Source organism: Exophiala oligosperma, assembly GCF_000835515.1.
Source record: "Exophiala oligosperma strain CBS 72588 unplaced genomic scaffold supercont1.7, whole genome shotgun sequence".
In the NCBI taxonomy this organism is placed as follows: domain Eukaryota; kingdom Fungi; phylum Ascomycota; class Eurotiomycetes; order Chaetothyriales; family Herpotrichiellaceae; genus Exophiala; species Exophiala oligosperma.
This window is the reverse complement of record NW_015622824.1, coordinates 870,910-897,533: the sequence shown is the minus strand read 5'-3', so window position 1 is coordinate 897,533 and position 26,624 is coordinate 870,910. Positions and strand designations below refer to the sequence as shown.

Here is a 26,624-nt window from a genome sequence, read left to right as displayed (position 1 = left end):
TGCATTGTCTCATCTTCCTCATTCTCTACATCTACTTCCTTTCAATGCAAATTTTAATTCTTTGAACTCAAGTCTGTGGAGGTGACGATGATGAAACATATTGGTAAAGAATGTATATTCATGCCGACGGCTCAACTACATCAAGGACCAGGTTTGTAAGATTGTACGGATACGAAACTTCTGGATCGTCTTCTCTGCCCAGTTCCCCTTTGTTGATGCTCGCCACTTTTGGCTGTCTGAATCGTCAGAGAGCGACTTCAGAGAAACGACACCCGCCACCCAATGTCGTATGGCTTACTCTGCGTTGGTGACTCGTCGCTTGACGTACGGCAAGAACCCGGTGGTTTCTGGGAACATGTCAGCAAGATGCAGTATCATGATACCTGATCAGCAATGTCAATCCTGTACTCACCATCACCAGGAGCACGCTTTTCGAAATCAGCTACATTGACTGCGTGTCTTTTTGCAGGCTCTTCCACATTGCTGACGCGCCTCTTGACGTAGGGCAAGTTGCCAGTTGTTTCTGCAAACCTGTCAGCAAGATGCAATATCACGATACCTGATCAGCAATGTCGATTGTGTACTCACCATCACCAGGAGCACGCTTTTCAAAATCAGCTACATTGACCACGTGTCTTTTGGCGGCAGGGAGATAGTCGGTCGATTCTGAGGGGAGGTCAGCCACTGTACAGAAAAACAAATTTTGATGAAAGTGGGAAAGTTACCGTCGAGATCGCCCCTCTTCTCGAGTGCTGCAACATCGATCGGGTTGGCATTTGCGAATGCGAAAGCGGTGTTGGCAAAGGAAGCCGCCGCAGCTACGAGGATGACGGCGAATCTCATAATGGTGATGACTGGGTCAAGTTGGGGGGGCTTCTGAACAGAAAGTCTTTGGTAAGAGGGAGTGACACTGTGAGAATGATTGTGGTTCGTGATGGTCAGAAGGTATGGTTTGACCGAACTCCCTAACTCTTTCTTATATAGGTTGGGAACCCACGCTTGGCCACAACCTTCTCAACCTCATACCTCGCATTCGCGGCGAGGGGGCCGGAATCCTTGGATCGGCAAAGTACATGACTCTACGGAAGCACCAACAGAAGGATGAAACGTTGCTAAAGAGCACATACTGCAAGTTTCCGAGCTTGAGGTGGCTCTCTACACGAGAATTCTCGTTCCGTATGCCAAAGATGTTCCTTCCGAAAACATGCTCATTGCGCTGACAAGTGTATGTGAGGACGGTGAGTGGTCTGTTGGGCTTCACACTAACTATGCATTGCTCACATAGGGCAATGGAGTGCATGATCTTGGGTCTCGTGAATCCTACGGTCGTTTCTTCGCATTATCTCGTTGACAAATCATGTGAACTATAAGCTGCAGATCAATATGCTGGGCGATTCCTTCGTGATCTGGTGGGTAAGCTCAAGCAGAGTCTTTTGGCTCATGGCTCATGGACTTTGTTCTATCCTCGAAAGTATCAGATAGCCGTGTCTGTCTACCCTTTTTGTCTTTTTCAGATTTCCTTTTCTGAATCCATCTTGACCTTCATCTCGAGTTCAGGAACACGGTCTCTTGATTTTCAACCTTCCAGAGCTCCTCTACATGAAATTCCGTTCTCACTCGACCTCTCTGCCTTCATTTTTTTGGACTATACCTCGTGAAGTCCCTCACTACTCTGAGCTCATGGATCCCAAGGCAAAGCCCAACAGGAGTTTATATGCCCCCATCGACGCCAGTGATGACGACGAAAGGCTCAACGACCCCTTGATCGTCGGAGTGCCCAGAACCAAAAACAAAACCGTCAGGAGTTGGATGATTGTTGCCCTCACGGCGGCGATACTTTCGACCCTCTTCGTCACGTTGTTGGTCCTCAAACCGTCCTTGGCCACCACGGACAGCAATCAGCAATGTCCAGATCACTACGACCTCGACCAGATTTCCACCACCGACGCCGACGCGGATCATCAAAGACTTTCCCTCGGTTCTGACGACGCGTCTCCGTGCGGTCATTCACGAGCAGAGGCACTCGCGGCGGGTTGCGTCTTTGACATGCTGTCCTACGCCTGGATCCCACCGGACTGCTACGACGCCGCCCTGACGGCCGAGTTCGAAGGGCTCAGCGACTGGCGGTACTTTTCGCAAAAGGACTCGGCCAGCCCTCAGATCCCTCACGCGGTCGTGGCCCTGGGTGAGCACCACCACCTGTTCGTGACGTGGGAGTGGCACCTCCGGCACTGCACCTACATCTGGAAACGGTACATGCGGGCGACCCTGCCGGACGGACCCATGCACAGCGTCGACAACGTCACGGTCAGCGACGCTCACACCCTGCACTGTGAACGCCTCATCCTGAGAAAAGATCCCCCCGACCTCCAAAAGGTCAACACCCGAGTCAGGCTGAAGTACCTCAAGTGTACTAGATTGGGGCAGTGAATCGAGTGGCCTCCGTTCTGATGGGCCCATGGGCTTGGTCAAGTTGAAATGACACGGGGATACTTTCAACCAGGGGTTCATTGTTCTTTTCCCAGACTACCGAACGAAAGATGAAATTCAAAGACCTGTAGTTGGGAAGGCAATCAACAGTCAGTCAGTCAGTCAGTCAGCCAATCCGCGGAATCTCGGGGTCTGAAGCATATGGACATCATCCATGTACGGGCGCCGTCGCGTGAGACGCCAAGCTCTCCAGGTAGATAGATATGAATACCTACTCTATAGGGAAAAAAAGATCAATCAGAATTCTGAAATGATCTATGTGACTAGCGTGATGGGACACGTTCTGCTACGAAGATACCATTCCAAGGCCGTAGCTTTTCTTTCTCCGTTCAACAAGTTTCATGGAGACTTTGAACCCACTCATCCGACCAAATATCCGTCCAGGTCGCTCTCATGTTAGGGTCGGGTTCTAGCATTCGTCGAATGATCCACCTCGAAGGGACCGGGAGCAAAGTCACCAGACTGTCCATCGTGGCTCGATGGATTTCTGTCTCCCAATCCTCAAAGGCCAAGAATGGAAAGGTACGATGGTGACCACCAGCTGTGACATTAGGGTCATCCTCGTTCAGATCTTCGTCACGGCTGCTGACCGCTCTTTGACCGACTTCACCGTCGTTGTTATTGTTGGTGGTGGTGGTGGTGGACCTTTCTTGTTGTCGTTTCTTGTCCTTCTTCATCTTGGCATCATGTCTAAAGAGACTGAACGAGTCACGTTCCCAGTCCGGCCAGACACGCCTCTTCCAAGGCAACCGAGGCTCCGTCATCTCGCAGAATAGGATCGCTAGCGCAAAGATGTCGACGGGGACAGGGTCATAAAGAGTTTCTAGGTAAACCTCTGGCGGGGCGTATGGGATGGCACCTCGTAAACCTATCACGGGCGGAAAAAGTTAGCCCTGGGGTTGTGCTCGTTTCACATGATCCATCCAGACAAAGATATTCATGTATGCCAAGATTGTTCGTAATCCTCCATTTGACTCGTCTTTGATAAGAAGAAGTCCTCCATAGTGTGGACAGAGAAGGAGTAGTCGCATTGTTATCCTCCTAGGGAAAGTGATCGCGTGAGAGAGTGTGTGTGGTTTCAGCTCCAGTCGAAAGAAGCTTTTTGGCCCCCGATTACGAAAACACCGTGTGTCTGGCGAGACCCTCGGGAGGAGTCGAGAAAGATGCTTGTGGTGTCCGATCAATGAGCTAAAAGTGAGATTGGTCTTCCGGAAGGATCTGTTCTTTTCCCCTGTGAATACCAGGACTCTAGGAATTTCCCAATGAGTACCTCGGTTCGAAAAGCGTCGGGTATCATTGTAACGCACATATTCCGTAGGAACGGTAAGTGGTTGGTTGAAGATGGACGACGAGCCCCCTCTCTCGTGGGTCTTATGTCAGCTTCTCACAGCCGCACCATTGATCGTCGCGAGCCGATACGTTGCTAGGGTTGGCGTAAAAGGGTTCGTTCATATCAGTGGAGAAAGAAGAAACGACGCAATACTTCCTTCGTCCATACGTCTTTTTTGTTGTTCTTTTGGGTAGCATCACCATCATGATGGCCATCAATTCTGGGTTTCACGTCGTAGCCAACCAACAACACATCATTTGACCAGAGCCAACATATGTGGGTTCAGAGAATTGATATGAAAATTTTGTGGAAACTCACCCCATTGTAAACGTTTCTCTCCAGTCAACATGTCCAACGTTTGAAATGAAATTCCAAAGTCCAGAACTCGAACTTGACCCCTTTCGTCGATGCCAATGTTGTTTGGTTTGAGATCGCCGTGCGTTATGCCTCGGTCGTGCATATGGCTCAATCCTTTCAAGAGTTGACCAAATATACAAGACATTAACGAACTTTGGTCCGAGTGTGATTGGGAATCTCCAGGATAGCTGTCCACTGCTGTTTCTTGGTCTTTCGACTTCTCGGTAGAGAAAGCAGCTCGAATCCTTCCGGACAACAAGTCAGGACAATACTGCATGGGCATATACCACCTGTGTGAGGGAGGGTCGAATATGAGGTCGTAAGTCTCCACAATATTACCATGCTGCGCCAGTCGTCGGGCGATATTGAACTCTTCTCTGATGTCGCGGTCGTATTCCTCGTCGTATTCGGGGATGTGGTTTCTGACAAAAGCCTTGACCGCGTACCGTTTCATCGTTTTGTTGTGTTGGAAAAGCACGACGTCTCCCGTTGCTCCTCTGGCAATGGGTTTTTGGAATTTGCCGAACAAACCTAGGTTTGGATAGTGATCATATGGTGGTGTTGAAGATGGAGTGTCCTCGGCGTTGACCAACGCAATACATCCAAGATAAAACAGGAGCACTCGTAGTGTTACGGTCATTGTCGTCGTTGCCATTCGTGGTACTATGTTGACTGGAAAGATCGTGTCTGTGTACCTGTGCTGCTGTGCATGTGCATGTGGCTCTTTCAGGCTCTGCTTCAACTTTTTCCGAAGCTTCCATTGAAATAGTTCAGTACCAATGATGAAGCTCTCGTCGTAGGGCGCACAAGCTCTGGGTACAAGAATCCACATCTCGTTCTGTGTCAGGACATACGACTCAACTGGCGTTCACCGCAAATGGGGTCCACGTCGATCGATGAGGATCAGCTGTAAGGAATCGTTCACTGCAATGTTTTCAGCTATCTGGGCTAATTCAGCGACGACATGGCTCAATAAAGTGTCCAATCATACATTGTGGTTCATGGAGATCATGTAATCCAAGGTCACAATGGACTCATTCTCGGCTGGTTCAACAATGTAGGTAAGAATCCTTCGGGCTGGAACAATTCAACGAATCTTCGTCGTCAAGCAGATATATGTCTGTGTCCACAACGCTACGAGCCTTGGACTGAAATCATCACGCTGTCGTGCGTGTGTTTTGGGGGCCGCAAGAAACGTATCTTTGGCAGCTGAGCACCGGAACAAACAGAACTGTCCAGAAGAATAGTTATCGCTTTGGTAGGTCGGTTCCCCATTCCTTCACACCGAGTGTTTTGAATTTCTGTTCAGGAATTCTTTCATCTGTTCTTCTATCTCCTTCAACAACGCCTCCTCCCATCCTCGAGTCTTTTTGCTGAACCTGTGGTAACGATGGTGAGTACACCACAACATTCTCTGAGCATAGGTCTCTCGATAACACAGTCTACTGTTCCGTAGGGTACATTCTCCACGGCCACTGTAGCCATCGTCGCGTTGGCATTGGGGCTTTGGAATACCATCCAGAACAATGACCTGATCCGAAGGGCCAGTATCGATGCTCGAAATACTCTCAAAAGTGTTGTCGTCGGTGATCTTGACGGCAGTGGGCAACCCTCGACAACCTCAGAATATGTCTGCACCCATCAATACAGTATCGAAATGGTATCTGACGACCCATTAATGATATACATCAACGGATTCCTTTCACCATACGAGATTGATTATTTGATGGACATGGCGTGCGTACTTCGCTCCCAGTGTCCTAGTAGTGGCAGCTATGCTTACACTTTGACCGTTCTCAAGTCAAGAAAAGGTCTATTACAATCGGACGGCCTCGAGAGCTTTCGTGGTCCCTAACCCTGACCCGGTCGGACAGTGTATCACGGCACGAGCCGAGAAGATCTCCGGGTTCCTACCGTGGGCGATATTCGAAGAACTGCAGGTGGTTCGGTACACCCCCGGCGAACGCCACGACATGCACAAGGACAACATGGACAGACCATTTCCCCACGAAGGTATCGGAGACAGGTGTAACCGTCTCCTGAGCTTTTTCGTCTACATCGGAGACCAATGTGAGGGAGGAGAGACGTATTTCCCTCATCAACTGGCGGCCCCTGACGATAGTGACACCGCCAAGTTCGGCAGGACCACCAAGAATAGTTCCAGGGGGCTCGTGGTGCGTCCCGTCGCTGGCAATGGTCTATTTTGGATCAATCTGAAAAAGGACTGGACCACGGACGAAAGATTGAAGCATGCCTCGTTGCCAGTCACAAAGGGGGTCAAGTATGGGATGAATATACTCGGAGAGGGATGTTATTAGAATGTACAAATTCTGTAAAGTTGTGTATGTGTCGTAGATATGCGTCTGAACAGGGTCGAAACGAACTCATCGAGGTGCATAAATTTCTATCTCTGGTACATGTAGTAAACAGTAGTTGCCCTGAGTTCAGTAGGGAATTCCACCTCGGAATGGAATGGATCGGATCCACTCAGTGTCGACAGTAGTATTACTGTAGGGAATCTCTTCTTAATGACCGACTAAAAAGTAAGCCGTTATAAAATCAGGGCTCGGAGGATCCAGTACCCACATACGTCTCTTCTTCAGTCACTTTGAGTGTTGTCTTCCTTTTCCTTTTTTTCTCAGGACAAAACATCATCATGGCAATTTTGCCCGTGAGTCCCGGTATCAGCTCCGAGCGAAGTTCATCTTCAAGCAACGACGATGCGCTCGACGAAGAAAAAGTGCAAAAAGAAAACTTCCGCTGGCATCGGTCAGGCAGGGCTTCCAAGACTGGCGAATGGGTCACAATCTTCGTCCTGATCGTTGTTCTGATCATGTCGGCCATGGTCTTTGTCACCAGCGACTGGCTACACCGTCGAAGCATTCACGTCCCTGACAACAATAACACTCTTTGTCGGAAGAATCTGAGACGAAACTGGGTTGAATTGAGCGTGGACGAGAAACACCAGTATATCGACGCTGTCAGTTGCCTTCGTCGAAAGCCTTCGCGGTTCAATTCAACCAACATGTCTTTGTACGACGATTTCCCGCGCATCCACGCCCGAGTTGGCTCATACGCTCATCAAAGTGCCCCCTTTTTCGCGTGGCATCGATACTTGATCCATCTCTACGAGAAGACTCTCCGGGAGGAATGCGAATACGAAGGGAACCTGGTATATTGGGACTGGACGCAGGATTGGGAGAAACCGTCGGCCTCCGTAATATGGGACGGCGAGGACGGGTTCGGTCGGAGCTTTCCCCAAACACCGTCTCACGACACATTCTCAGTCGGTGGTGACCGGTGTGTAGCGAACGGTCAATTTGCAGGGCTCCAAGTACATTCCTTTGGACCTGTCGATGAGTCGCACTGCCTGTCTAGGGGCTTTTGGGATAGAGTCGATTTTGACGTCCTCGGCAAGTTCCTCGATCCGGAGAGGGTCTCGAAAATCCTAATGCTTGACGATTATGAGGCATTCCTTCTTGCTCTGGAGAGCTCTGCGCACAATGCAATCCCTCAAGGGGTTGGCGGAGATTTTGCCTTTCATGCCGCGCCCTACGGTAAGTCTCGTTGCGAATATTCATAACTCGAGTGAAAGATTAAAAATTTGAATAGATCCGGTCTTCTTTTTGCATCACACTCAGGTCGATCGGTTATGGTGGACATGGCAGCAACGCCACCCCAATAAGAAATATGAGTACAACGGCGCCAATTCGCGAGGATCCAGCATCCCAGCGACTCTTGATGATGTTCTCGTCACTGGAGGCTTCGCAGATGATGTGAAGGTTAGAGAAGTGATGAGTACCGATGGGCCGATGATGTGTTATGGGTATTGATTGTCAGGTCTTAGCTTCAATCAGGTTCGAGAAGCCAGTTCCTAACACAAACTAGGTTTCGGCCGGGGGACTATGTATGGCTCGCTGGCTAATCTCTCGATAGTTTAGTGTCTCGAACTCATACATGAGACTGAAAGCAGGATCAAAGTCCATGGTGTCTGTGAGGAAAACGTCGCTTTGAGAGTCCCGTTGTGGTTCAGGCAAATCTGACAAAGTCGAAGATTGTTGTCTTTCCTGTGAGCTAGACATGACATTATCGTGTTCTATTGTTGCAGGCATCCCTAGAAATACGGAACCGGGCGAGTCATTTTCGACTCCCGAATCGTGCGGTTCATCTAGATTGTCTGATGCAATGCTGTAGCTGTAATCTCCGTACCTGACTTCAACAGGTCCTTGCTCATTGTCGGTCTGCAGCTCAATCCCAGATCTGTTCATAACATCCAGAGCAAATGCGATCACCAAGTCAACCCCAGGGTACATGTCTTGCATCTTCTGCAGCACCTTTAGGCAATATAGGATCGACTGGAGAGCTTGTAAAACGGTACCATGATGCCGGTGCTGAAGTCTCTTGATATGAGTGATTATGACGGGTAATTCCATGGTTGCAATAGTCGGATGAAGAAATCCTGCAAAGTCGAGATTGTAAAGCTCGCGGTTCGCGGCTGCCAATTCTATGCCAGACTCTTCAATCCTCTTGGATGATATCTGCAGAAATTTGGATGGTAACTTGTCGGTTGATGTACTGCGACGGTTGATCAAGGGGCGGTATAATGCAGACATGGTCGAAAAGAAGCTAAATTGTAGAAAAGCTTGGTGGACTGTGAGGATCGGAGTCGATATGGTACAATTTTGCAACGTGGTCGGCTGAAAAATCGTTGACAAAGGTCTAGTCTTATTCCAAGTTTGAAGATCTCGGTCGAGGAGTATGACGGACTCCAGTTGATCCACTCGAACGTTTGGCAGTAATATCGTCGTTGTCCTCCCGGTATGATCTTTGATGTGCTGCGCGGATTCGGTGCTGGGTATGAGCGAGAAGTGCAAATTAATGACCTTTCCAATAAGTACACTCAAGTGAGCCATCTCGATACACATCTCAGCGAGTGCTTTTTGATGCTCTCTGGTAAAGGCAAGGTCGTAGAACTCATCCGTGACAAGATCGTCGAGATCGAAATCGTTTAAAGTCAACATCGGCGTGTTGAATTCATCGTCTTTTACCCGAAGGGGACGACACATGCCGAGAGCTATCAGGCGATCCCTTATGTAGAATGACCACCATATTCTTTTTCGAAGGTGTATGTGGCGAGCAGGGAGTGTCGAATCCGATTCTCTGTGAAGTCCGAGGGTGAGTGCTAATGTATAGCAGATTCCAGTCCAGTGCCAGCCTCCCTTATTATCACCGGGGGCTTCTGCCCAGTAACTGAGAAGTAGTGCCGCCTGAATGACTGGAATGCGGTCACATTCGGCATCAAAATCGTATAATACCTGTTTCTGAAGTTCAGCGACATCACACCAATTAATCGATCACACTTACACGGGCTCTTTCATAAAATGTCTTTCTTGCAGCTCTTCTTGAGGAGAAGCCGGCGCTGTGGATTTCAGCGAGGTCAACAAATGTTACTCCAGTAAAAAAGACTGCTTGGAGAAGCAAGAGACTCATTTTCGGTGAAAAGTGAGATTCATGTCCACTGAGGCAACAAAGAAGTGTTCGTAAGTCGAGGAGCGGCATCAGAGGGTGAAAATATCGGACGTAGCTTCGGATCAATGCTTCGACAAAGGTTGGGGACGGGAAAGAAAATACGCCTTTCCTGGTCAGATAATCAATATCGTCGGAGGTAAGGTGAGACGAAATAGGCTTCACAAAAACCGGAAGACTGTCACTGTTCGTTTGCGGTGTATTTTGTTGAGATGATATGGTTAGTGGGGAGGAATTTTGATAAAAGTCTGTAGCATGATCCTGGCCCACGAAGGACGCCCAAGTCACTTCATTGTGTAGTCGATCAAGAGTGTCCATATCAACCATCTTGAGAAGGTCATGGACTTTGCGATCTTCTGGGACTTGAATCATCAGGATAGCGTCTGGGATAGGTCCGTATTGCACTTACCTCCTCTACCGGATGGTTTCCCCTCGAATAACCCAGGAAGAACGTGTTTCTCGGGCTCGAGGAGCCATTGTGTGGTATGCATCCTACGAGAAATTGGTCTGGCGTGGCCATCACAGAATCTCTCGACCGATGTGTGGGTTGAGTGTAAAGCATCATCGACTTCCTTAGATTTGGGGGTAGAAGAGTCTTTTTTAAAAGGTTTCCTGACGCTCATAGATTAGTATTTGTAGTATGTAGTTGTGACAACTCCCTAATGTACCTGCCCCTTCTACTCTTTTGAACGCGACAGTCGCCCCCATCAAGAGCACAATTTGTACAAGGAAGACCACGATGTTCGAAGTCGCATTTCACTTTGCGTGCTCGGCAACCCAGACAGGCCTTTCCAGCTCTCTTTGCAATGGGCCATTGATAATGAACGTCGGCCATGGCTAGTTACTGGGAGAAACAAGGCGAGATGGTGTATGAAAGGGCATCAGAACGCTTGATCAGTTCCAGACTCACCCCACCGTCGGACCGACTTGGATCGGGAGGAATGGAAACCGAGGCGCTAGGTCAAAATAGTCAGGCGTTTGAAGGGCAAGGCGCGGAGTACGGAGTACGTACAACGTGTACAGTCATTGACCCCACGGAGCCTCCAGCGTGTATGCTACAGGAGGCCGGGGTCTGAAGCCAGCTAGTGGTCTCGGGGGCGACGGTATTGGCTGGCTGAACTCGGCGCCAGGGTCCGAGTACTCGAAGTCACAATCTCGTGTATTGAAAGCCGAGAGGGAACCTCGGCTGGCTATACAAAATTAATCTCAAGTATCAAGATAAAGGCTACTCCGTACAATGATCAAACTACTGTGAAGAGGACGCTCGCCCACTATCCGATTTATGAATGACTGGTCGCCTTCCTCGCCTTGAGTCAGCAGCCGTTACATGATCCCTGATCCCTGGCTTGTCATACCATCTTCAGCCGGCCAACTTCACAGCCTTGGACGACACTATAGTACCATTGTCTCAGGCGAGGTCTCGTCACATACACCCTCTTATTATTCTGTGATAACATCTCGCAACCAGAATCGTCAGTATTCTCACGTAAAGCGCCCGGGCTCCGCGCCAATCTCGACTGTGGACTGCGACAAGGGTGGCCTAACTTGCTGACACGGTTCAAGATCTCCGTCAGTTGGTTCCACGCGTACGAAGCATCCAACACCCAAAATCTTTTCTTTCCTTCTAAAAGAATCTTCTCGATATCTGCAGCATCGAGCAAATCCATCCAGTCATCGCCATCAAAATGCCGTTTCTTGCTGATGCATCTGTACCCATCTCCAATAAAGACATCCTGTCGTGGATTTTTGACGAACCACTCTTTGATCAAGACAAGCCGGTAAGTCCGTCATCACAGGAACCCGAAATCAAACGTACCAACCATTGATCCCCTCCTCAGGTCTACATTAATGCGTCGAATCCATCCGAATCCATCTCGGGCAATCAGGCCAGGAAAATCATCCGACAACTTGCTTCTGGCTTCCACGCAGCCGGTATCCGACCTGGAGATTGCGTCTGTCTCCATGGCTTCAACAGTGTAGGTGAGACCATGGCGGACCGAACCTTTTGTTGCTGACCAATTCAGATACACTACTCGATGCTCTTCTTGGGCATCGTGGCCGTTGGCGGTTGCTTCGCCGGCACCAACCCTGCCTATACCCAATTCGAGCTCACTCACCATTTCAAAACATCCCGTGCGCGATTTCTGATAGTCGAACCCGAGTTGCTGTCGAACGTCCTTCCTGCTGCGAAGGATTGCAACATCCCAAGATCGAACATCATGATGTTTGACACACAGAACGAGAACATACCAGAGGGGTTTGTATCCTGGAGAAGCCTGCTGACCCACGGCGAGAGGGACTGGGTTCGCTTCGACGACGAACAGACGTCACGAAACACGACGGCCGCAAGACTTTACAGTAGTGGCACCACCGGTCTCCCCAAAGCCGCCTCGTTATCCCACTACAACTTTGTCTCCCAGCATACGTTGGTCTACGAACACAACCCGGCTCCATACGAGGTGGGTCCAGACGTTCTTCCGATGAAAATAAAGCACAACACTGATGATATCTCACCTCGTCACAGCCCAGTCGACTCCTATACCTTCCTCTCTTCCACGCGGCAATGGTTCCCAATGCTCACGTCACCCCTTTGCGGGCGGGGCACCTCACGTACGTCCTACGCCGGTTCGAGCTACAGCCCGTCTGCGAAGCCATCTCCAAGTACAGAACCACCGAAATGGTCCTCGTACCTCCGGTCGCGATGGCGATGCTGAAATTCCCCGGCATCCGCAACTACGATATGAGCTGTATCAAGTCCATCGCTTGCGGAGCCGGCCCCCTCGACAAGGAGCATCAGAATGCTCTTCTGAACATCGTCGGACCGGAAGCCACCTTTACACAAGTCTGGGGCATGACCGAGACCAGTTGCATCGCCACCAAATTTTACTATCCTGAAAGGGACGACACGGGCAGTGTCGGTAGACCGATGCCGAACTTGGATTTGAAGTAAGAGACCTGGCATTCTCTGTACCTCTCGTTGTTTTGTAGAGCATACTGATCCCGATGTTATCAGGTTGATCGATGATGACGGCAAGGACATCACCGCCTACGACACTCCCGGTGAACTTTGCATTCGAGGTCCGACCATCATCAAGAGTTACTTTGACAACCCAAAGGCGACGACGGAATCGTTCGACGACGAAGGGTACTTCAAGACCGGCGACGTCATGTACTGCAACTCCCAAACCAAGAAATGGTACATCATCGACCGCAAGAAGGAATTGATCAAGGTGAGGGGGTTCCAGGTGGCTCCCGCCGAGATCGAGGGCGTCTTGCTCGCTCACCCTCACATCCAAGACGCGGCCGTCATTGGGGTACAGAAGAAGAACGAGCCAGAGGTCGAGATGCCTCGCGCATACGTGGCGCGCAAATCGACTCCCGAAGGCAAGAAACTGACCGAGGCCGAGGTCAAGTCGTACTGCGACGAGAGGTTGGCCAAGTACAAGGCGTTGACCGGGGGAGTGCGCTTTGTCGAGGTTGTGCCACGAAACGCCACGGGCAAAGCTCTCAAGCGGGTTCTGAGAGAAATGGTCAAGGCGGAGGAAGGCAATGAGGCCAAGTTGTGAAGACTCTAAGAATACTAGAATTGAGATCACAAGTTCGACGAGTGGCAAGGTTTGCCATCATGGGTTGTTAGATTGTAGAGAGAGAAGCAAAAAAGAGATTCGACCACGTACGGAGTAATGGGAAATGATATGGTACTCCGTAAATACTGCGGGTTTGTCCGGCAAATGGAAGACGTTTTGTATTGTCCCTTGCAAAAATCCGTAAATCGGAAAGATCTCGTAACAGCGCACATCGCTACTAAGTACGCATATTGTAACTCTCATATTGCAGCCATAATAGCGCTAAATTCTATTAACGAATATAAGTCTGTAAAATTTAAAGAATACGCGAAAAGGGAGGGCATAAATATAACTTATTCTGCTCCTTATATCTTATTTCTCGCCCACAGAGTCTCTAACTTTTTTTCCCGGGGCGCTTCTACAATACAGTATCTCGTATAGGAGTTTGTATGTTCCCGTCCCCAACGAACGCTAGTCTCGTATTGGGGCCCCTGACTCGACCACATAATGGCTCCGCAGAGGAGGCGAGGATTTTGCGCGGCAGGTGACAATCTGGAGGCGAAGAGGGCGAGGGAGGAGAAGTCTCTTGCGGAATGTGGTCGGCTGGCCCTGGACGACAGTCCCGAGGTTGCTGAGTCGACCGAAAAGCTGCGGAAGGGGCTCGTGATGGAATGGAACGAGTAGGCGTACGGCGCCAACTTAGTTGTCCGCCTTCCCCATCTCAGCCTTCACCCACCCCTCGAGTCCACCAGCAGCAATAATCTCCTGCACGTTCGCCGGCAGCTCGCCCACGCGCTCCGTCCACACCGCGCCGCCGGGCCCTTCTTGCACTTCCACGACACTGTGCCCCACGTCCCACGTCAGCGTCCAGCCGGTACGGCGCGTCAGGTGCCTCTCGTGAGGTGCCACAGGGGCCGGCGGCTTGGGGTTGAGGAACTCTTCGTTCGTGGTGGGTTCAGGGACTACGGGATTAGAGGACGAGGACGAGGACGAGGAGGAGGTGGTGGTGGTGGTGGATACGGAGGTAGAGGCAGACTCAGAGGAGAAGTGAGACCGCAAGCGTTCGACAAGGCGCGGCACTTCCAATCCTATGAGCGCGTTGTTGATGCTGTTTCGCGCGAAGATATTGCTGAAGCTGCCGGCGACGACGAGGGGGATCTGCTTTGCGAGAATCGCTGTCGCCGCTTGTTCTCTCGACGAGCCGACGCCGAAGCTCCAACCTGCCACCAAGATGTCGTTGGGTTTGGCGATGTTATTGAACTCAGGATCGTAGTTTTGCATACACGCGCGCGCCATGTCCTCCTTGGACACGTCATCCTGGTACGTGAGCGTACCGGGGTATATTCCATCAGTATTGATGTTGTCGGCGTCGCAGAAGACAATCTCGCCGCTGATCCGCTCAGGGAAGCCCGGCAGGATTTGGACGGCCGCTTCAGAAGCATCTACGGCTGTTTCCGCCCGCTCGATCACTGATTCCATCTGCTGCAATAGGTGGTCGAGCTTGTGCTCGGTCGTGGGCAGTATCCCCGTGCCGAACCCGTGCTCCACGCCAGACCAGTCTGTCGGCACCTGGTACGCGCCAGGGCCGGAGATGACGCCGCTTAGGGCGCTGGCGGCCACGACCTCGGGACTTGCAAGGTACGCCTGCGCATCCCGCGAGCCCATTCGCCCTTTGAAGTTGCGGTTGCTGGCGCTGATCCCGACTTCGCCTGGTTCTAGCAGGCCGGTTCCGAGCCCAATGCACATCGCGCATCCGGCAGGCAGCGGCTGCGCACCGGCGTCCAGCATGGCTTGCCAATCACCCGCGGCTTCAGCGACTTCCTGCTCCGGAGCGGAAGCCGCGGCAATATAGAATTGCACGCCATCGGCGATCTTTGGGATAATACCGGAGTTCGCTTTAGCGGCGTCTTTAAAGACTTTAGCAGCGGCCGCGAGATCTGACGCGCGTGAGTTGGTGCAAGAGACAAGATATGCGCGATTGATTTTGATTCTCTGTGGCGCGAGCTCATTGAGAGGCGTTACAACCTTGACGGAGTTGGGGCCGGAGACGTAAGGCGATAGTGTGGAGAGATTGAGGTAGAGCTGCTTGGCGTACACCGCGTCGCGATCAGCAGTGAGGCGGTTCGCGAGCAGCTCGTCTACCTTCTGGTGGGTGATGCGTTGTCGGGTTGTTCGAGTATCCAGCATCGCCGCCTCCGTAGCCTTATTCCGCAGCCAGCGCTCCAGCGTCTGGTCGATCGGGAACAGACCAGCGAGTGCTCCCCATTCGGTCGTCATGTTGGCGATGGTCAGCCGGCTGTCCACGAGCAAACTGGCCATGGTCTCCTCTGAACCGGTGAACTCGATGGCGTGGTTAAGCACCTCATCCTTGTCAAATAGCCCGCACAATGCGACAATTACGTCCTTGCCCGTCACGCCAACCGGCAGCGTCCCCGTAAATGTCACCCGCGCAATGGGCGGGATCTGCCACCACGTGCGACCTGTGGCAAACACACTCGCGGCATCTGAACGCACGATAGGGGTACCGAGACAGTTAACACCACCATAAGTATTTGTATGGCTATCCGATGCCACAACAAGTGTGCCCGGCCATGCATATCCTTCTTCAACCATAATTTGATGACCGATTCCCCGCCCTGCTGGATAAAAGTCAATGCCGTGCTTCTTTGCAAACTCCTCTATTTGTTGGTATTTTTTAAGATTCGACTCGTTTCTATTCTGGATATCGTGATCTAAAGTCATAACAATCTGCCTGTTATCGTGAATCTTCGATGCTCCCATGGACATGAACTTGCGGGCGACGGGCCACGAGTTATCATGTGTCATACAATAGGATGGTGCAAGGCTGACGTAGTCGCCAGCCCTAACGAGCTTTCCTTCTGGTAGGCCGACGGCATAACGTTGTACAATTTTTTCCGTCAAGGTCTGCGGAGTCTTCGGTTGTCTTTTCAAAGAGGTGAGGAAAGCCGAGTTAGAAGGATCCTCAAGCTGGGCGTGGAAGGCTTCGGCTCGATAGGGAGTTTTCGTGCTCAGATAGCGGGACCGCGAGTGCGTAGAGACATGTCGCAACTTCTGCATTCTCATGCTCTGAAGACCGCACTGGAGGCGCCCCAAAATAAGCGCGCCCATGCAGGTTTTTGGGGCACACCTAGTAGATCAAGAATAGTCAGATCTCATAGAGCAATAAGCAGAGGAAGGACAACTCACTAATCACGACCTCGTTGTGCTATGATTAAGACGACTGGTAAGTACTTGGAGACGTCGCCACTCTCCTCACGAAGGAGTGAGATCGAACAGGGTGACCTTGACAAGAGATCTGGTGCCGGGCCTCAGTTATATTATTATTCGGACCGCGGTCAAAAAGAGAAGCTGTTGGCTGGGTTCAGCAGTGTGAGTGGGAAGGATTGTTGACTGCACAACGTTTGAGGAGCCACAGACTGAATTTATCTGCTGCTTTGGGCCTTGGCGCCTCTTTCTCCACGGTCGGGGACAGGACATTGGGGAATCCTTATTCCGACAACGACTTCTCGTCGCCTACAGACTCACTTTACAATCTTTAGACTTTTAGACAGAAAGACCCAAGGCGTAAGATTCGAATTACTCTGGACGTCGTTCTTTTTACTTTGTGGGTATCAATCGGTTCCCCTTTTTTAAAACCCGGCGTATCCAAACCAAATGGCCCACACGGCGGCCATCACTGGCCCCTTTGTGCGAGTCACAAGACAAGAAGAACTCGTCAACTTTGCTCAAGTGCTGGCTGGAGCGTTTTCCAATGATAGATTGAGTCGGTATTTGTATCTCGGTCGAGAATCTAGACCCGATCATCCGAAAAATTCCCAACACGACGAGAGAGTGAGGTACTGGTTACCTGCCGTCCAGAGTCGGTTCGAAAAGGATTCTTTATTGTTGCAAAGTTTCGATTGGGCCGCAGTAGCATTGTGGTGAGAAACAAGTCCTCTCTTTGAGTCCTTGAGGCTTCAGGGCTCGGTGTATCCTCGAGTGTTAATGTCACCCTAGGATCCCACCTGGAATTGAAAAACCGAATCCATCAGCGACGGCCACAGAAGGGGCTTTTGAATACAAAACCAAAGTCGACCAATGTAAAAAGAAACACCTCGGCAATTCACTGCATTGGAATCTCAATCTCGTGGGAAGAATGCCGGATAGAACGGACAAAGGTACGTTCACCATACGTGAGCATTTCAGATTAGGGAGAAGAGTCATTTATTTTATAAATGTATTGACACATGTTATCTTCAGGAGCCATTCGAGCATTAATCAGTCCGATTTTGGAAAAAGCGCGTCAAGATGGATTACCGGCATGGCTCGAAGCCACCAACGAACACGCCAGGGCCGTATATACCCATCTCGGCTTCAAGGAAGTAGATCGGTTCAGGATAGGCGAGGGCGTGATCAATTCGGAAGGTTGGGCTCAAGAGAATGGGGAGGGTGTTTTGATATACGCCATGATTGCTGGTTTATGATGTTGAAAAGTATATACACACATACACATACACATACACACCATAAACTCGAGTTGTCTCTGATATGCTATGATTGGAAAGAAAATAGAACATAGTATCCTAGCTTTGTCACCCGTGTCCAGACCGATTTTTCCGTCCTTTTCCATCTCCCAGGAAGTACTCTTCACACTACCATCTCGGTCGCAAGGTACAATCTATAATCTTCGATAGCCGCCAGTCGATGTGGCAGAGCCGTCTCTTTGTATTCCTCACACTCGATGACTTTTCGGAACGCCGCGAAATTCGGATAATGAATGATGCCGACCATGTCAAAGGTCTCGTCACCACCGTAAGGCTTCGCAATGATGTTTGCTTGGATGTTGCCCAAGAATAACGGCTTGAACTTGTCTTCCGGGTTCGAAGCCATCGAAGTTGAGATCCGACTGAAATTGGCAATGTAGCGTGAATAGTAGGCCTCGTGACCCGGGATGGACGTGTGAGGAGATCCCTCCGGGTAAGTCGCTTGTTCCTTGAACTTGATCAGGTTCACCATGACGACGGGTTTGTCTGCAGCAATAGATTTGGCGGTCTCGGCGAGGTCGACCAGTTTGATTTCAACGAGACCCATGATTGACTTGACTTTGGTAGGAGAGTTGAATGGTGTTCTGATGTGGGAAGAACGAGGAGAATGACGGTCCTGTCTTTAGGGGCTTGTTGGACGATTTTGTATGGGAGTGTGAGACTTGATTTTTGGTAATAGTATATCATATCTCGCTCTTGATCCAGAGGGAAGAGGTGTTTTATATACACATACCTTGCACTGCATCACTGGCACGACTTACAAATAACGTCCGTATTCTTCAAAACTCTAGGTGTGGCATCTTTGTGTAATGAGTTTCTACTAGTCGTTCTTCTCATTGACTTGTTACGCATTCTCAATCGGATAGAAATAAGGTAAGCGAGGATCCCAGGCATAAGCCGTAAGCCATGCAGGGTCCATAATCCATAAATTCATAAGCCAGGCGGGTCGGCGAGGCTGATTTAAGCCTAATTAAGTCCTTTGATTCAAGCCCGCGCCCAATTGTCGTACTCTTCGCCTTCCCTCCTACACTTGAGCACATTCACACAAAGTAGAAAGTCGAGCTAGCGCACTTGCAAATATTTCATCGACGATATTGGGGATACAACTCCTTCCTGACTACTTTCTCATCATCCCACGCGATCATGGCTCCTGGCCAATGGCAAATCTTGTGCAGCGGCGACACTTCCCTGTCTACAAAAAAACTAGCCGGCCTGATGATACCTTCCGACCACGATTGATATCTCACGTGGATCATCTCCGAGCTTATGACCGTACTTTGGCTGCTTCGGTTTCGTAAGATGAAATTTCATTTGGCTGTTTGATGGAGATTAGCACGGACTCGAACTTTTTGTTGGCAGTGACATTGATATTAGACCGAGCCTTACCTGGCAACAACGCCTTGTCGACCGCTGTCTGAGTCCTTTGCCAGCATGGCAAACATTCAACCTGCTCCGTCATCCAACGTTCCAAGTTTGGGTACTGATCAAGCGGCAACCGTGTGGCTTTGTGGAGGTGCATAGGTGCAGCCACCGCAATGTCTGCGATGGTCACGTCATCGCCAGTGAGCCACTTGGTCTTTGCCAGTTGGTCGTCAAGGATCTTGGCCGACTTGTGCCAGTTGGGAGCTTCGGCATCGATGGCGGACTGGTCTGGTTCGGCACCGAGCAGTGGCTGCACGACGTACTGGACCAGATACACATAACAACTTTGGAACCAGACAGATGCTTCCCAGAGCAACCAACGATTGACGGCGCAGCGTTGCTTTGCGTCTTTGGGGTAAACAGATCCGTGGTCCTCGGCTATGTATTGCAAAATGGCATTCGACTCGGTGATTGTGAGGTCGCCATCCTTCGCGGCTGGCAGAGTCGCATGTGGGTTGATCTTCTTGTACTCTTCACTCTTCTGCTCGCCTTTGAAGTAGTCGACGTGGTTGAGATGGTACTCAGTCCCGGTCAGATCTAGGCCAGCCAGGACCTTTCTACTGTTGACCGTACACGGATCAAGATATACTTCGAGCATGTTGATGGGGTAAATGATGGTGTAGAAAGGTTTTGTTCTCACAAATTACCTGTCACAGGCTCATGGGGTGGTCGGACTAAAGATTCACACTGTGTTGAGAGCATGAGACTTGACACCTTTTCACGGGATCGAATTGTCTCGCTTCATATACCTGATTTCTATCTTGCATAACCCCGCGTTGTGGCTTGGTTTGAGATCTCGGTTCGAGGGAACCTTAATGTTGGAAACCGAGCTAGGATCTGATCGAAGACACATAAACACTGTTCCCGACCGCGGAGGTCATGCCCGGTGATTGGACGACTTTGAGAGCCATATGAATCTAGGCCGTCTGTATGTGAACAATGTGACAAGTCAAAGACCGACAAGGCGAAAGTAATGGGATCAGCTTGATGATTCCTACGAAGGTCAAGGCAAGACTCGTCGCCCAAGACGTAGTGCCGAAGAAGCCTGGCATTATGACCTGTGGAGGTCGATTCGACCAGTTGCGGGTGCCGGGGACGTTGTATCGGTCGAAGAAGCGCTTTAATATGCAGATGAGACAGCCTCTCGGCGGATCAATTTCCAGTTTTGGTGACTGGGAGTCTCTACCTGGTCGATCGCACACTTTATTTGGTGAAACAGTGGGAGGTGGACGAGTATTCGACATCAACTCGCAGTATCGAGGGGAGTCCACAAGAGTTGCCACCAGCCAGAGGTAATCGAGGAGATAGTAAGACAGAGAGGATGTATGAAGAAGTCAGGATTGACCAAAACAGTCCGATATTGCAAGAACGCTCAATCTCAATTTTTAGTTTCTTCGTCTTCCCCTCGTGTTTCAAAGCCCATACTCGTCCGCCAGGTCGACCCAAGCGTCGACGATCCTGTCCACGTCGGTTTTCTTGATGGGGATGCGATGAGGCCCGTCCCACTCGACGAGCGTCGCCGTGCCAGGCGCACAGTAATCCTCCACGAGCCGCCTGTGGAGGTGCAGGCCTTCGTCCTTCAAGCCGTGGACGTGCAGCGTGGGGACCTTGAGTTTCATGTCCGGCCGTTCGTGGATGCTGTCGAGGTCGGCCGCGTCCGCGAGTCCCCCGGCCGACTGCATCCAGGGGAACCGTTCGGCCTCGTCACTCAGGCTGACCATCGGGGCGCGACCGGCGAGGATGACGGCGAACCTCCAGGGCCCGTCCTTACCCTCGAGTTGCTGTTCGTAGAGCAAGCTCGCCGCCAGTTTCGCCCCTTGGCTGAACCCCAGGACACCCACCCACTCCCCGGTGCCTTCGTCGCTCTCCATACACCGCTCCACGGTGTACTCGAGTTCGTAGGCGCACGCGCCCGGGTCGATCTCCGGGTGAGAATCGAGCCATCGGAACCAACGTCGAAAGGGACCCCAGTCGGAATAGACGGGGTGGACGCCCACGCCCTCGTCGCAGAAAAAGGGCGCGTCGACAAACACGAACCGGAACCTGGTTTTGAGCCTGTCGTGGTTCAGAAACGCTCTGAATTGGGCCTTGAATATCGCCGCGTTCACACCTCCTCCGTGGAGACACAAGATGCGTGGGAGATTGAGTGTCGGATCTGCCATTGTTGTGTCTCAAAAACCAAAAACGAACATGGGCAAGAAAATTGCCGCGGTGATGTCTCGTTGAGTTCCTAAGCTCTTCTTCTCAACGTTGGCGCGAGTCAGTGAATCTAATTAACAATGATGCCAATCGTACCGCAATATGTACCGGCGAGAGAAGCCACCGAGAAAGATTGAGAAGCTGAATATATGTATGTACGGAGTAATGTGAGATGTTGTTGATGCTGATTCAGGCCCGCTAGACTTTATCACTCTGAACCCACCGGCTCTAAAAATAGGCGAGGCTGAAGATCCATAACGGCACGAAGGGGCACTCGCTGACCGTGACTGAAGAAGAGGCTTCATCTCATGCACCTGTGCTTGAACTCTTCGTTCGAGAGTCGCTCAGATCGCACTTTCTGTGTCTATCGAATGCTCATCGCGACTCTACGGGAAAGCTGGCTTTGCCGTCCTATGCACTTCGCAAAGGTATAACGACATTCAAATCAAGATGGAGTACCCATCTACGTTTTTGAACATGCTATTTGTTTCCTTTTCCTGTCCCATTGATGTCATCAGCCTCAGCATCCTCGAAGAGGCCTCCTGATTCTCCATGGCTGTGTGTATCTGCAGGTCAATCTCATGCCTGGCGCGCCTGCCACATGTTTCGCAAGTGCTCCCTGATGACCTTTTTCGCTTGCTATCTATTCACCTCACTCTCGGATTCAGGACAGAGGTAACCTCTGTATTGCGTCTGCGCTGTTATCGACTTCTGATAAAGCGTGATTTGAGGGTAGAGCAGGCGCCATCAAGTGAGATTTCGGCCAGCTTGTAGTAATACCCTCAACATGCGGTATCTGACACTCGCTTGTGCCCGTTGTATATTTGTGACAGGCACTCTCACAGATGGTGCGGTAAACCCATGCAGGCTTTAGCTCCTCGAAGCAGAAACCCTGCCAATGCTTCTTGTGTGACAGCATCTCGTGCTCGAAACTTTGGATATAGTCTCCCCTTTCTGAACGTATGGCGAAACTCATCCGGGCGGGAGCTGAACCATGTACTCCCTCGTAGAATGGCCAAACTTGATCACATCCTTATCCCTCAACTCCATGTACCTTCCCTCAGGCACCGGTTCTTCGTTCAGCGTGGTCCCATTGCCACTCTCAAGGTCGATAATATATGGCCTGACCTTGCCGATCTTGTCACCGAATTCATTTCTTTTCTCAATGTGTCGAAACTGGATGACAGCGTGTTGCTTCGAGCAACTCGGATGTTCCAGCGCGTAATCACACACCGAAACTTCTCTCCCAAAGAGCCAGCATGACTGCGTGTACAAATCGAGTGTGTCTAGAATCTCTTCTCCCTTGAAAACGTACAGTCTCCAACGCTGCGAGGACGGAGGCTTTCGCGCCTCGGCAGGTTCGTGGTATTTGAGGACAATATTCCCAGAGGACGTGGCGATGGTATTGGAGGCCGCAGCGAGTAGACCGGAAGGACGAAAATTGGGTTTCTGTTTCTCGGGACCGGGCGACAGCGAACCCGTGTCCCCTCCTTTGAACGCGTCGGCCTGTGATGGGAGAGGCCCTCTGCGCTGCAATGGGCCTGATGTCTCGGGGGACCGTCTGCGCGGTGAGCGGGATCGTTTCCTGTCGCGGTCCGCCCTGTGTCTGTCTTGTCGAGACCTTGGTTCCTCACGAACCCTGTGCCTGTCGTGAGGGCTCCTGGGTCTTCCTCTGTCTCGATCTCTTCGGCCTCTTCCCTCTGAACTCTCTTCTCTTTTCCGTCGGTCCCTGTCTCGGCTTCTCGACCTCCTCCGTGGTCGGTCTCTTACGTCGTCCCGACGAGAATCGTATCGTGAATCTCTCTCACGCCGTGGAGGAGACTGGGAGTCCGAGGAAGCCATTTGTGCAACTCGGTCGAGGGATTGGAGGGCGGGGAAGGAAAAGATGCTCAAACGTGCTCAAAAAATCACGAGTTGCCATCGGCGAAAAGATTCCCACCCTGAAGCCCGAAGAGAAGCCGATGAATGCATTAATGACATGCTCGATTTCGCCCTCCCCGCTGCGAGACCTTCATGCTCGTATGACCTCGTCCCCTATTCTATCTTCCCATCAACAATGCTTTTAGCACCTCGAGATGCCTTCCTCACTGCTCAAGAAGACGACTTTCCCCACTCTGTACCACTCGTTACCCTGCTGCTGCACTCGACCTTCGCCGTCGCCACGCAAACGAGTCAAATCCGACGCGGACGCGGTTCCGCGGGTCACGCAACGAAGATGCTATGCCGACGTGAAGCATGGCTATGAATTCCGCGACAACATGAATTGGCCATGTCGACACGTCAAGAGCTCACCGTCGTGGACACCCTCACCGTATGAGATCTTTGACCTGGCCAAGGACGGGATCTACACCAAGCACAAGTTCTACGAACTGGTGAAGATGTACCACCCCGACCGGCACGGTCACATGTCCTTTGAAGGAATCACGCATCATGAAAGACTGGAACGATACCGCCTCGTGGTGCAGGCTCATGAGATCCTTTCGGATCCGGACAAACGACGAGCCTATGACGCCGCGGGCGTCGGCTGGGGAAGTGGTCGCACCGCCACCAGGCATTCTCGAGGCTTTTCCAACGGCCACGGCAAGAAGTACGGCTACGGCCCCAACGACGACTCGACGATATTCCAGAACGCAACCTGGGAGGACTGGGAGAGGTGGTACCGACGGCACGACAACCCCCACAAGCAGGAATATTCCGGCAGCTTCGTCCATCCGAATGCCTTTGCGTCCTTTGTCATCCTTTTCGCCGTCATATCTGGAGTCTTTCAAGCCACTCGAGCAGGCCAGTACTCTGGACAGCTGGAGGAAAAGGTCCGAGAACAGACGGCGGAAACGAGGAACTTTTTGAACGCCAGGGAGAACCACTACCAACAACATCAACTCGGCGTCGAGGGGCGAATTAAACACTTTTTGGAAAAGAGAGATCCGTCAAAGTATGGGTTGAAAGATGAAGAAGAGGAAACATATCGGCATCACTTTTCGAATTCAGGCATCATGGAGCCGAAGCCTCGTTTAAAGAACCCAGAAGCTGGGTAAGGAGACTCTGGAGTGGTGCAGAATAGGAGCACATATTGCTATTCTTTACTGTACATATTGTTTGCTCGACTTTAGAAAAAGTCGGGCGATGCTTTTTGGTGGTTTGACGATCATTATGATGATGATGATGTTGACGACGATGATGATTTATTGTACAAGAACGCCAGCCTTTTTTTTGACACCCCATTCTTGAGCGATTGCATTTTTCTTTCTGACTGAAAACTCAACAGACACCAATGTGATCACGACATCTTTCCCTTGATTTCTTCTGCCTTGCCCTTGGCCTGTCCGGAGAGTTCGTGGGCCTTTCCTTTGGCTTCACCTGCCACTTCGGAGGCCTTGCCCTTGGCCTTGCCACTTTCGACGCCGGCGGCTGATGCTGCTTTGTCCTTGAGTTCGACTGGTTAAGAAGGGTTGGTCAGTCACAGGGTTGTCACAAGGGAGAACAGAGACAGGGAGAGGGTAGACATACTTCCTTTGTCGATGCCGGCAACAGCGGCGTCAGATACAGCTCGGTCGACCGTCTTCAGACCATCTTTGGCGGCATCGACGGGACCCTTTTGTTGGCTCAAGGTCGTGGAAAAGAGACGAGGTGACTGAGTGAGGACCGAACGTCGGACAGAGGTGCGGAGGGCGGGTGTTGCTGTGTAGAGGAAAGACATTTTGAGGTTGAGACAATTTGTTTCAGTGTGAGAGTGACTGTGTGTAGAGTGTGGTTCGAAAGTAGTGTTCTAGGTTGTCAGGATGAAGTGTTTTGAAGGTATGAGGATTTTGTATGAGGGAATAAATGGTCAATGAATGGGAAATGATTGTGAGTGACAACATTCAGGACCCTTTTTAACTGGGAGTTTCTCCTCCTTGAACTTGCTGGCCGACGTCACTATTGCAACCTGCGATCGATGCATTGTGTTTCTGTCGCTACAGCATCACAAGCAGCGACAAAACCCCACACCCAACGCCACTTACGGCCCTGATTTCCGGGGTACAACAAGTATTACAAGCCTGATGTCACTGTGCATTTTATCACTTTTACTTGGGTGCGAGTAGAAGAAGTACCCAAGGTGTACCCAAGGTGTACCCAAGGTACGAGTATACCCATGAAGACTCTGGTTATACGAGTATGAGACCACCTACGAAATTGGTCTCACATGCTGATCATCGCCAGTACACTAGATACATGTACTTTATTCTCGTCACCCATTATATCGCAAGGCAATCATCATTTTCATCATTCCACAGTGCCAATTGCTACGGAGTAAAAATATCGCTAATTTCAATCCTCAACCAAGGTACTTGAATTCTCCAGTTTCAAGTACAAGTGACAAGCACAAATAAATGTCCACAGACCCTGCAAACATATATCACTACCCAAGGTACTCCTTACCTCAGGTAGTAGACCTGTAAAAAAAACATGAAACCCCCCCAAATCTAAACCTCGTGTTCATAAGGAGTTTGTTGATGGACACACATCACCCACTTTCCCGCCTCCGGGTCCTTTTGCCACGTACTCGAGATCAACGCCCGGAATTCATCCTGCCTCTCGTCGTCGTCGTGCGTGATGTGCTGCCTCGTCGCCTTCACCCGGTACGTGATGATGGCCGCCTCGGTGCCCAACGGTCTGACTTCCACCTCGCTCAGTCGGTACCTCCTCCACGGCACGAAAGCCTCCGATTTCAACACGTCTTCCAGACTCGGCTCGCTGCTCGACGAAACCTTCAGGCCCATGGGGAACAGCATGACACAGTCGGCGCTGAGGAACGGGAGGAGATCGGCGCCCGTGTGCATCAGCGCCCGCCACGTCTTGTCTTCCAGGTCGAGAATCATCTCGGTCAACATTGACGGGTCCATTTTTCTTTTTTGGTTTGTTTGTTTTGGCTTTGCTCGTATCTTTTGAGATTGATATGCTCGAATTGATATCAGGTCGAGGAGTTTGATGTTTTGAACGATATTGAAATCTCTAAAGAGTCTTTGATTATACGTGCTGCCTGGACACTGGAAATCGAAATCTTACAACCAAAAAAACCCCATGGCCTGATCTCTGTATGACAAGCCAAGCGTCCTTTCCATGCATCCATCTCGCATATTCCCGGCAATTATCGGTCGTAATTTTACTGTAGAAAGTCACCACCATATGTACAGCATAACCTCGGTCTAA

At 50.8% G+C, this 26,624-nt stretch overlaps 10 protein-coding genes across 10 annotated transcripts; 3 read left to right on the top strand and 7 right to left on the bottom strand.

The window, feature by feature from the left end:
• Positions 1-118: 118 nt before the first annotated feature.
• On the bottom strand, positions 119-843 carry PV06_07628 (uncharacterized protein; the record flags this gene model as incomplete). Its single annotated transcript, XM_016408888.1, has 5 exons — positions 119-236; positions 299-347; positions 413-523; positions 589-666; positions 726-843. 5 exons carry the CDS (start codon positions 841-843, stop codon positions 119-121), a joined length of 474 nt encoding a protein of 157 aa, XP_016260642.1.
• Positions 844-2,819: 1,976 nt separating this feature from the next.
• On the bottom strand, positions 2,820-5,009 carry PV06_07627 (uncharacterized protein; the record flags this gene model as incomplete). Its single annotated transcript, XM_016408887.1, has 2 exons — positions 2,820-3,358; positions 4,139-5,009. The coding sequence occupies 2 exons, from the start codon at positions 5,007-5,009 to the stop codon at positions 2,820-2,822; spliced, it is 1,410 nt and encodes a 469-aa protein (XP_016260641.1).
• Positions 5,010-5,834: 825 nt separating this feature from the next.
• Positions 5,835-6,495, top strand: PV06_07626 (uncharacterized protein; the record flags this gene model as incomplete). Its single annotated transcript, XM_016408886.1, has 2 exons — positions 5,835-5,914; positions 5,979-6,495. The coding sequence occupies 2 exons, from the start codon at positions 5,835-5,837 to the stop codon at positions 6,493-6,495; spliced, it is 597 nt and encodes a 198-aa protein (XP_016260640.1).
• A 7,085-nt stretch (positions 6,496-13,580) lies between these two features.
• PV06_07625 (homoaconitase) lies at positions 13,581-16,666 on the bottom strand. The gene is made up of 2 exons (XM_016408885.1): positions 16,477-16,666; positions 13,581-16,417 (listed from the first exon to the last, which is right to left on the bottom strand). The coding sequence occupies exon 2, from the start codon at positions 16,396-16,398 to the stop codon at positions 13,969-13,971; it is 2,430 nt and encodes an 809-aa protein (XP_016260639.1). The 5' UTR covers positions 16,399-16,417; positions 16,477-16,666; the 3' UTR covers positions 13,581-13,968.
• Positions 16,667-16,798: 132 nt separating this feature from the next.
• On the top strand, positions 16,799-17,829 carry PV06_07624 (uncharacterized protein). The gene is made up of 3 exons (XM_016408884.1): positions 16,799-17,210; positions 17,287-17,447; positions 17,530-17,829. The coding sequence occupies exons 1-3, from the start codon at positions 16,945-16,947 to the stop codon at positions 17,751-17,753; spliced, it is 651 nt and encodes a 216-aa protein (XP_016260638.1). The 5' UTR covers positions 16,799-16,944; the 3' UTR covers positions 17,754-17,829.
• Positions 17,830-20,647: 2,818 nt separating this feature from the next.
• Positions 20,648-21,459, bottom strand: PV06_07623 (uncharacterized protein; the record flags this gene model as incomplete). Its single annotated transcript, XM_016408883.1, has 1 exon — positions 20,648-21,459. Exon 1 carries the CDS (start codon positions 21,395-21,397, stop codon positions 20,648-20,650), a length of 750 nt encoding a protein of 249 aa, XP_016260637.1. The 5' UTR covers positions 21,398-21,459.
• A 111-nt stretch (positions 21,460-21,570) lies between these two features.
• PV06_07622 (uncharacterized protein) lies at positions 21,571-23,483 on the bottom strand. Its single transcript, XM_016408882.1, has one exon. It carries the CDS (start codon positions 23,274-23,276, stop codon positions 22,407-22,409), a length of 870 nt encoding a protein of 289 aa, XP_016260636.1. The 5' UTR covers positions 23,277-23,483; the 3' UTR covers positions 21,571-22,406.
• Positions 23,458-25,283, top strand: PV06_07620 (uncharacterized protein). Its single transcript, XM_016408880.1, has one exon. The coding sequence runs from the start codon at positions 23,510-23,512 to the stop codon at positions 24,467-24,469; it is 960 nt and encodes a 319-aa protein (XP_016260634.1). The 5' UTR covers positions 23,458-23,509; the 3' UTR covers positions 24,470-25,283.
• On the bottom strand, positions 24,406-25,266 carry PV06_07621 (uncharacterized protein). Its single transcript, XM_016408881.1, has 2 exons — positions 24,942-25,266; positions 24,406-24,869 (listed from the first exon to the last, which is right to left on the bottom strand). Exons 1-2 carry the CDS (start codon positions 25,129-25,131, stop codon positions 24,712-24,714), a joined length of 348 nt encoding a protein of 115 aa, XP_016260635.1. The 5' UTR covers positions 25,132-25,266; the 3' UTR covers positions 24,406-24,711.
• Positions 25,284-25,672: 389 nt separating the features above from the next.
• On the bottom strand, positions 25,673-26,455 carry PV06_07619 (uncharacterized protein). Its single transcript, XM_016408879.1, has one exon. The coding sequence runs from the start codon at positions 26,315-26,317 to the stop codon at positions 25,898-25,900; it is 420 nt and encodes a 139-aa protein (XP_016260633.1). The 5' UTR covers positions 26,318-26,455; the 3' UTR covers positions 25,673-25,897.
• Between the last annotated feature and the right edge of the window lie 169 nt (positions 26,456-26,624).

What these genes read in the sequence shown, in the direction of transcription:
- PV06_07625 (XM_016408885.1), bottom strand. Translation starts at nt 16,398, where the DNA reads ATGGGCGCGCTTATTTTGGGGCGCCTCCAGTGCGGTCTTCAGAGCATG.
- PV06_07624 (XM_016408884.1), top strand. Translation starts at nt 16,945, where the DNA reads ATGGCCCACACGGCGGCCATCACTGGCCCCTTTGTGCGAGTCACAAGA. An exon ending in TGGGCCGCAGTAGCATTGTG is followed by an intron (nt 17,211 to 17,286) that starts GTGAGAAACAAG and finishes ATGTCACCCTAG; the next exon opens with GATCCCACCTGGAATTGAAA. An exon ending in GCCGGATAGAACGGACAAAG is followed by an intron (nt 17,448 to 17,529) that starts GTACGTTCACCA and finishes TGTTATCTTCAG; the next exon opens with GAGCCATTCGAGCATTAATC.
- PV06_07622 (XM_016408882.1), bottom strand. Translation starts at nt 23,276, where the DNA reads ATGGCTTCCTCGGACTCCCAGTCTCCTCCACGGCGTGAGAGAGATTCA.
- PV06_07620 (XM_016408880.1), top strand. Translation starts at nt 23,510, where the DNA reads ATGCCTTCCTCACTGCTCAAGAAGACGACTTTCCCCACTCTGTACCAC.
- PV06_07621 (XM_016408881.1), bottom strand. Translation starts at nt 25,131, where the DNA reads ATGTCTTTCCTCTACACAGCAACACCCGCCCTCCGCACCTCTGTCCGA. An exon ending in TGCCGGCATCGACAAAGGAA is followed by an intron (nt 24,870 to 24,941) that starts GTATGTCTACCC and finishes CTTCTTAACCAG; the next exon opens with TCGAACTCAAGGACAAAGCA.
- PV06_07619 (XM_016408879.1), bottom strand. Translation starts at nt 26,317, where the DNA reads ATGGACCCGTCAATGTTGACCGAGATGATTCTCGACCTGGAAGACAAG.